The sequence below is a fragment of the Apium graveolens genome, chromosome 6 (assembly GCF_009905375.1).
Source record: "Apium graveolens cultivar Ventura chromosome 6, ASM990537v1, whole genome shotgun sequence".
In the NCBI taxonomy this organism is placed as follows: Eukaryota; Viridiplantae; Streptophyta; class Magnoliopsida; order Apiales; family Apiaceae; genus Apium; species Apium graveolens.
In genome coordinates, this window is record NC_133652.1 from 267,320,947 (window position 1) to 267,331,040 (window position 10,094).

The following is a 10,094-nucleotide window of genomic DNA, read 5'->3' on the forward strand; positions in this document are numbered from 1 at the left end:
AGGTAGTACCAAGATGTATAGAGATTTAAAGAAGAATTATTGGTGGCCAGACATTAAAAGAGAAATTACGGAATGGGTTAGCAAAAGTTATACGTGTCAACGAGTTAAGGCGGAGCACCAGAGATCGAGTGGATTATTGTAACCATTAGAGATTCCAGAATGTAAGTGGGAGCATAGTGTTATGGATTTTATAGTCGGATTACCAAGGATGAAAGTGAACCACGATGCTATTTACCTCATGAGCAAAAGTATCCTACTCATGACTTGGAACTAACAGTAATAGTATTCGCCTTGAAGATGTGGAGACATTATCTATATGGAGAAAGATGTGAAATTTATACGGATCATAAGAGTTTGAAGTACATATTCACGAAAAAGTAACTCAAGATGAGACAGAGAAGATGGCTAGAGTTGATTAAGGACTATGATTGCACGATTAACCATTACCCAGGAAAAGGGAATGTAGTAGCAGACATGTTGAACAGAAAGGAAACACTAAATATGTTGACAATACGAGAAGAGTTATATAAGGAATTTCAGAAGTTGGAATTGGAAGTCAGAATTTGTAATCCTAATGAAACAAGGATGTATAGTATGACTTTTCAGCCAGAATTGCTAGAGAAGATAAAGAAATGTCAAGAGGAAATTATGGACCAAGATATTAATGGTTCGGTAGGAGAAGAGTTATGCACCCAAAAGGATGATCAAGGTATTCTCAGATTTTTTTCCAGAATTTGGATTCCACCAGCGATAGGATTGAAGAATGAAATTCTACAAGAAGCTCACAATTCAAGATATTAAATCCATCCAGGCAGTACCAAGATGTACAGAGATTTAAAGAAGAATTATTGGTGGCCAGACATGAAAAGATAAATTACGGAATGGGTTAACAAATGTTATACGTGTCAACGAGTTAAGGCGGAGCACCAGAGACCGAGTGGATTATTACAACCATTAGAGATTTCATAATGGAAGTGGGAGCACATTGCTATGGATTTTATAATCGGATTACCAAGGACGAAAGTAAACCACGATGTTATTTACCTCATGAGCAAAAGTATCCTACTCATGACTTGGAACTAACAGCAATAGTATTGTCCTTGAAGATTTGGAGACATTATCTATATGGAGAAAGATGTGAAATTTATACGGATCATAAGAGTTTGAAGTACATATTCACGCAAAAGGAACTCAATATGAGACAGAAAAGATGACTCGAGTGATTAAGAAATATGATTGCACGATTAACCATCACCCTGGAAAAGCGAATGTAGTAGCAGACGCGTTGAGCAGAAAGGAAACACTAAATGTGTTGACAATACCAGAAGAGTTATATAAGGAATTTCAGAAGTTGGAATGGAAGTCAGAATTTGTATGCCTAATGAAACAAGGATGTATAGTATGACTTTTCAGCCAGAATTTCTAGAGAAGATAAAGAAATGTCAAGAGGAAATCATGGACCAAGATGTTAATCGTTTGGTAGGAGAAAAGTTATGCACTCAAAAGGATGATCAAGGTATTCTCAGATTTTTTTCCAGAATTTGGATTTCACCAGTGACAGGATTGAAGAATTAAATTCTACAGGAGGCTCACAATTCAAGATATTCTATCCATCCAGGCAGTACCAAGATGTACAGAGATTTAAAAAAGAATTATTGGTGGCTAGACATGAAAAGAGAAATTACAGAATGGGTTAGCAGATGTTATACGTGTCAACGAGTTAAGGCGGAGCACCAGATATCGAGTGGATTATTGCAACCATTTGAGATTCCAGAATGGAAGTGGGAGCATAGAGCTACTGATTTTTTAGTCGGATTACCAAGGACGAAAGTGAACCACGATGTTATTTATCTCATGAGCAAAAGTATCATACTCATGACTTGGAACTAACAGCAATAGTATTCGCCTTGAAGATGTGGAGACATTATCTATATGGAGAAAGATGTGATATTTATACGGATCATAAGAGGTTGAAGTACATATTCACGCAAAAGGAACTCAAGATGAGACAGAAAAGATGGCTAGAGTAGATTAAGGACTATGATTACATGATAAACCATCACCCAAGAAAAGCGAATGTAGTAGCAGACGCGTTGAGTAGAAAGGAAACACTAAATGTGTTGACAATACCAGAAGAGTTATATAAGGAATTTCAGAAGTTGGAATTGGAAGTTAGAATTTGTAAGCCTGATGAAACAAGGTTGTATAGTATGAACTTTCAGCCAGAATTACTCGAGAAGATAAATAAATGTCAAGAGGATATCATGGACCAAGATACAAATCGTTAGGTAGGAGAAGAGTTATGCACCCAAAAGGATGATCAAGGTTCAAATTTTCTTCCCGAATTTGGATTCCACCCGTGACAGGATTGAAGAACGAAATTCTACAGGAAGCTCACAATTCAAGATATTAAATCCATCCAGGCAGTACCAAGATGTACAGAGATTTAAAGAAGAATTATTGGTGGCCAGACATGAAAAGGGAAATTACGCAATGGTTAGCAAATGTTATACGTGGTAACGAGTTAAGGCGGAGCACCAGAGGCCGAGTGGATTATTGCAACCATTAGAGATTCCAGAATGGAAGTGGCAGCACATTGCTATGGATTTTATAGTCAGATTACCAAGGACGAAACTAAACCATGATGCTATTTACCTCATGAGCAAAAGTATCCTACTCATGACTTGGAACTAACAGCAATAGTATTCGCCTTGAAGATTTGGAGACATTATCTATATGGAGAAAGATGTGAAATTTATACGGATCATAAGAGTTTGAAGTACATATTCATGCAAAAGTAACTCAATATGAGACAGAAAAGATGGCTAGAGTTGAATAAGGACTATGATTGCAGGATTAACCATCACCCAGGAAAAGCGAATGTAGTAGCAGACGCGTTAAGCAGAATGGAAACAGTAAATTTGTTGACAATACCAGAAGAGTTATATAAGGAATTTCAGAAGTTGGAATTGGAAGTCAGAATTTGTAAGCCTGATGAAACAAGGATGTATAGTATGACTTTTCAGCCAGAATTGCTAGAGAAGATAAAGAAATGTCAAGAGAAAATCATGGACCAAGATATTAATGGTTTGGTAGGAGAAGAGTAATGCACCCAAAAGGATGATCAAGGTATTCTCATATTTTCTTTCAGAACTTGGATTCCACCAGGGACAGGATTGAAAAATGAAATTCTACAGGAAGCTCACAATTCAAGATATTAAATCCATCCCGTCAGTACCAAGATGTATAGAGATTTAAAGAAGAATTATTGGTGGCCAGACATGAAAAGAGAAATTACAGAATGGGTTAGCAAATATTATATGTGTCAACGAGTTAAGGCATAGCACCAGAGACCGAGTGGATTATTGCAACCATTAGAGATTCCAGAATGGAAGTGGGAGCACGTTGCTATGGATTTTATAGTCGGATTACCAAGGACGACAGTAAACCACGATGTTATTTACCTCATGAGCAAAAGTATCCTACTCATGACTTGGAACTAACAACAATAGTATTCGCCTTGAAGATTTCGAAACATTATCTATATGGAGAAAGATGTGAAATTTATACGAATTATAAGAGTTTGAAGTACATATTCACGTAAAAGGAACTCAATATGATACAGAAAAGATGGTTAGAGTTGATTAAGGACTATGATTGCACGATTAACCATCACCCAGGAAAATCGAATATAGTAGCAGACGCGTCGAGCAGAAAGGAAATACTAAATGTGTTGACAATACCAAAGGGGTTATATAAGGAATTTTAGAAGTTGGAATGGGAAGTCAGAATTTGTAAGCCTGATGAAACAAGGATGAATAGTATGAACTTTCAGCCAGAATTGCTAGAGAAGATAAAGAAATGTCAAGAGGATATCATGGACCAAGATACTAATCGTTTGGTAGGAGAAGAGTTATGCACCCAAAAGGATGATCAAGGTATTCTCATATTTTCTTCTAGAATTTGGATTCCACCAGTGACAGGATAGAAGAATGAAATTCTACAGGAAGCTCACAATTCAAGATATTAAATCCATCCCGCCAGTACCAAGATGTACAGAGATTTAAAGAAGAATTATTGGTGGTCAGACATGAAAAGAGAAATTACGGAATGGGTTAGCAAATGTTATACGTGTCAACGAGTTAAGGCGAAGCACCAGAGACCGAGTGGATTATTGCAACCATTAGAGATTCCAGAATGGAAGTGGGAGCACATTGCTATGAATTTTATAGTCAGAATACCAAGGAAGAAACTAAACCACGATGCTATCTACCTCATGGGAAAAAGTATCCTACTCATGACTTGGAACTAACAACAATAGTATTCGCCTTGAAAATTTGGAGACATTATCTATATGGAGAAAGATTTGAAATTTATACGGATCATAAGAGTTTGAAGTACATATTCACGCAAAAGGAACTCAATATAAGACAGAAAAGATGGCTAGAGTTGATTAAGGACTATGATTGCGCGATTATCCATCACCCAGGAAAAGTGAATGTAGTAGCAGACGCGTTGAGCAGAAAGGAAACACTAAATGTGTTGAAAATACCAGAAGAGTAATATAAGGAATTTCAGAAGTTGGAATTGGAGGTCAGAATTTGAAAGCCTAATGAAACAAGGATGTATAGTATAACTTTTCAACCAGAATTGATGGAGAAGATGAAAAAATGTCAAGAGGAAATCATGGACCAAGATATTAATCGTTTTGTAGGAGAAGAGTTATGCACTCAAAAGGATGATCAAGGTATTCTTAGATTTTCTTCCAGAACTTGGATTTCACCAGTGAGAGGATTGAAGAATGAAATTCTACAAGAAGCTCACAATTCAAGATATTCTATCCGTCCAGGCAACACCAAGATGTACGTATATTTAAAGAAGAATTATTGGTGGCCAAACATGAAAAGAGAAATTACGGAATGGGTTAGAAAATGTTATACATGTCAACGGGTTAAGGCGGAGCACCAGAGACCGAGTGGATTATTGCAACCATTAGAGATTCCAGAATGGAAGGGCGAACAAAGTGCTATGGATTTTATAGTCGGATTACCAAGGACGAAAGTGAACCACGATACTATTTATCGCATGAGCAAAAGTATCCTACTCATGACTTGGAACTAACAGCAATAGTATTCGCCTTGAAGATGTGGAGACATTATCTATATGGAGAAAGATGTGAAATTTATACGGATCATAAGAGTTTGAAGTACATATTGACGCAAAATGAACTCAAGATGAGACAGAGAAGATGTCTAGAGTTGATTAAGGTCTATGATTGCACGATTAACCATCACCAAGGAAAAGCAAATGTAGTAGCAGAAGCGTTGAGCAGAAAGGAAACACTAAATGTGTTGACAATACCAAAAGAGTTATATAAGGAATTTCAGAAGTTAGAATTGGAAGTCAGGATTTGTAAGCCTAATGAAACAAGGATGTATAGTATGACTTTTCATCCAGAATTGCTAGAGAAGATTAAGAAATGTCAAGAGGATATCATGGACCAAGATATTAATCGTTTGGTAGGAGAAGAGTTATGCACCCAAAAGGATGATCAAGGTATTCTCAGATTTTCTTCCAGAATTTGGATTCCACCAGTGACAGGATTGAAGAATGAAATTCTACAGGAAGCTCACAATTCAAGATATTAAATCCATCCAGGCAGTATCAAGATGTACAGAGATTTAAAGAAGAATTATTGGTGGCCAAACATGAAAAGAGAATTTACGGAATGGGTTAGCAAATGTTATATGTGTCAATGAGTTAAGGCGGAGCACCAGAGACCGAGTGGATTATTACAACCATTAGAGATTCCAGAATGGAAGTGGGAGCACATTGCTATTAATTTTATAGTTGGATTACCAAGGATAATAGTAAACCGTGATGCTATTTACCTCATAAGCAAAAGTATCCTACTGATGACTTGGAACTAACAGCAATAGTATTCGCCTTGAAGATTTCGAAACATTATCTATATGGAGAAAGATGTGAAATTTATACGAATTATAAGAGTTTGAAGTACATATTCACGTAAAAGGAACTCAATATGATACAGAAAAGATGGCTAGAGTTGATTAAGGACGATGATTGCATGATTAACCATCACCCAGGAAAAGCGAATATAGTAGCAGACGCGTCGAGCAGAAAGGAAACACTAAATGTGTTGACAATACCAAAGGGGTTATATAAGGAATTTTAGAAGTTGGAATGGGAAGTCAGAATTTGTAAGCCTGATGAAACAAGGATGTATAGTATGAACTTTCAGCCAGAATTGCTAGAGAAGATAAAGAAATGTCAAGAGGATATCATGGACCAAGATACTAATCGTTTGGTAAGAGAAGAGTTATGCACCCAAAAGGATGATCAAGGTATTCTCAGATTTTCTTCTAGAATTTGGATTCCACCAGTGACAGGATAGAAGATTGAAATTCTACAGGAAGCTCACAATTCAAGATATTAAATCCATCCCGCCAGTACCAAGATGTACAGAGATTTAAAGAAGAATTATTGGTGGCCAGACATGAAAAGAGAAATTACGGAATGGGTCAGCAAATGTTATACGTGTCAACGAGTTAAGGCGGAGCACCAGAGACCGAGTGGATTATTGCAACCATTAGAGATTCCAGAATGGAAGTGGGAGCACATTGCTATGAATTTTATAGTCAGAATACCAAGGAAGAAACTAAACCACGATGCTATCTACCTCATGGGCAAAAGTATCCTACTCATGACTTGGAACTAACAGCAATAGTATTCGCCTTGAAAATTTGGAGACATTATCTATATGGAGAAAGATTTGAAATTTATACGGATCATAAGAGTTTGAAGTACATATTCACGCCAAAGAAACTCAATATAAGACAGAAAAGATGGCTAGAGTTGATTAAGGACTATGATTGCACGATTAACCATCACCCAGGAAAAGTGAATGTAGTAGCAGACGCGTTGAGCAGAAAGGAAACACTAAATGTGTTGAAAATACCAGAAGAGTAATATAAGGAATTTCAGAAGTTGGAATTGGAGGTCAGAATTTGAAAGCCTAATGAAACAAGGATGTATAGTATAACTTTTCAACCAGAATTGATGTAGAAGATGAAGAAATGTCAAGAGGAAATCATGGACCAAGATATTAATCGTTTGGTAGGAGAAGAGTTATGCACTCAAAAGGATGATCAAGGTATTCTTAGATTTTCTTCCAGAATTTGGATTTCACCAGTGAGAGGATTGAAAAATGAAATTCTACAGGAAGCTCACAATTCAAGATATTCTATCCTTCCAGGCAACACCAAGATGTACGTAGATTGAAAGAAGAATTATTGGTGGCCAGACATGAAAAGAGAAATTACGGAATGGGTTAGAAAATGTTATACGTGTCACCGAGTTAAGGCGGAGCACTAGAGACCGAGTGGATTATTGCAACCATTAGAGATTCCAGAATGGAAGTGGGAGCAAAGTGGTATGGATTTTATAGTCGGATTACCAAGGACGAAAGTGAACCACGATACTATTTATCTCATGAGCAAAAGTATCCTACTCATGACTTGGAACTAACAGCAATAGTATTCGCCTTGAAGATGTGGAGACATTATCTATATGGAGAAAGATGTGAAATTTATACGGATCATAAGAGTTTGAAGTACATATTTACGCAAAATGAACTCAAGATGAGACAGAAAAGATGGCTAGAGTTGATTAAGGTCTATGATTGCACGATTAACCATCACCCAGGAAAAGTAAATGTAGTAGCAGAAGCGTTGAGCAGAAAGGAAACACTAAATGTGTTGACAATACCAGAAGAGTTATATAAGGAATTTTAGAAGTTGGAATTGGTAGTCAGGATTTGTAAGCCTAATGAAACAAGGATGTATAGTATGACTTTTCATCCAGAATTGCTAGAGAAGATTAAGAAATGTCAAGAGGATATCATGGATCAAGATATTAATCGTTTGGTAGGAGAAGAGTTATGCACCCAAAAGGATGATCAAGGTATTCCCAGATTTTCTTCCAGAATTTGGATTCCACCAGTGACAGGATTGAAGAATGAAATTCTACAGGAAGCTCACAATTCAAGATATTAAATCCATCCAGGCAGTATCAAGATGTACAGAGATTTAAAGAAGAATTATTGGTGGCCAGACATGAAAAGAGAAATTACGGAATGGGTTAGCAAATGTTATATGTGTCAATGAGTTAAGGCGGAGCACCAGAGACCGAGTGGATTATTGCAACCATTAGAGATTTCAGAATGAAAGTGGGAGCACATTGCTATGAATTTTATAGTCGGATTACCAAGGACAATAGTAAACCACGATGTTATTTACCTCATGAGCAAAAGTATCCTACTGATGACTTGGAACTAACAGCAATAGTATTCGCCTTAAAGATTTGGAGACATTATCTATATGGAGAAAGATTTGAAATTTATACGGATAATAAGAGTTTGAAGTATATATTCACGCAAAAGGAACTCAATATGAGACAGAAAAGATGGCTATAGTTGATTAAGGACTATGATTCCACGATTAACTATCAACTAGGAAAAGCGAATGTAGTAGCAGACGCGTTGAGCAGAAAGGAAACACTAAATGTGTTGACAATACCAAAAGAGTAATATAAGGAATTTCAGAAGTTGGAATTGGAAGTCAAAATTTGTAAGCCTAATGAAACAAGGATGTATAGTATGAGTTTTCAACCAGAATTGTTGGAGAAGATAAAGAAATATCAAGAGGAAATCATGGACCAAGATATTAATCGTTTGGTAGGAGAAGAGTTATGCACTCAAAAGGATGATCAAGGTATTCTCATATTTTCTTCCAAAATTTGGATTCCAACAGTGACAGGATTGAAGAATGAAATTCTATAGGAAGCTCACAATTCAAGATATTCAATCCATCCAGGCAGTACCAAGATGTACAGAGATTTAAAGAAGAATTATTGGTGACCAGAGAGGAAAAGATAAATTGCGGAATGGGTTAGCAAATGTTATATGTGTCAACAAGTTAAGGCGGAGCACCAGAGACTGGGTGGATTATTGCAACCATTAGAGATTCCAGAATGGAAGTGGGAGCACATTACTATGGATTTTATAGTCAGATTACCAAGGACGAAAGCGAATCACGATGTTATTTGAGTTATAGTGGACAGACTAACCATATCAGCTCATTTCCTGCCTATTAATGAAAGATTTTCATTAGACAAATTGGTTCACATGTATTTGAAGTAAATAGTAGTTCGTCGTGGAGTCCCTGTGTCTATTATATTCAATCAAGATCCATGATTCAATTTAAGATTTTGGAGAAGTTTTCAAGAATGTTTGGGAACTAAATTGAATATGAGTACAGCTTATCACACACAGACGGACGGCCAAAGTGAAATGGAAGCTAATCTCCACGATTCTGAAAGATATAAAGTGCAATCTGAATCTAATGAAATGGTGTCCCCCTAATGAAATGGAAGCTAATCTCCACGATTCTGAAAGATATAGAGTGCAATCTGAATCTAAAAGCCCATTTAGACATCTCATGAACTTGGCAACCAAGACAGTACTTGTTCTAGTTGGTGTAGTAGGGGTCCTGAGTTTAGCTGGTTTTGACCCTAAGTTTAGAAAAAGAAATGTTCAGTTCAAGGTTTCAGGTCTTATTCAAAGTCAAGGGACAGAAAAAAAGATACCAATGGTTCAGTGCCCTCCTGGGAAAGTCCTGGCGGTGGAAGATGGTGAAGCTCGATGCCTCGTCAAAGAAAGAGTTGAAGTTCCATTCAGGTTGGTTGATCCGACACCTAATGTGAGTTATGGATATGGATAAGATGGTCCTTCCATCTTACCATATTTACATCCCGTTTAATGTTAACTTCTTTAAGATTAGAGTCGTTATAATGTATTAGTTTAGTTGTAGAATAAATATTATGATACCTTTTTCCTATATTGCATTGTAATATTTGGTTAGATTTCTGATGGATCATGCGGTCCCTGTAGAGTGATTTTGTATTAATTAATCAAAAAAGTTGTTTTGTGGGTTTGCAACTTACAGCAATTTTTTACAATACTTTGGTTGATAAAAACCTGACTTCATAGTATAGCCTATAGGTATCGATACCTT

The 10,094-nt window shown here is 36.6% G+C and overlaps 1 protein-coding gene across 1 annotated transcript; it reads left to right on the forward strand.

Annotated features, from left to right (window-relative positions):
* The first annotated feature begins 9,446 nt into the window (after nucleotides 1-9,446).
* On the forward strand, nucleotides 9,447-9,800 carry LOC141666003 (plastid division protein PDV2-like). Its single transcript, XM_074471989.1, has one exon. It carries the CDS (start codon nucleotides 9,447-9,449, stop codon nucleotides 9,798-9,800), a length of 354 nt encoding a protein of 117 aa, XP_074328090.1.
* The last annotated feature ends 294 nt before the right edge of the window (nucleotides 9,801-10,094 follow it).

Bases quoted from the DNA above. Each gene is read 5' to 3' on its own strand.
- LOC141666003 (XM_074471989.1), top strand. From the start codon at position 9,447: ATGGAAGCTAATCTCCACGATTCTGAAAGATATAGAGTGCAATCTGAA.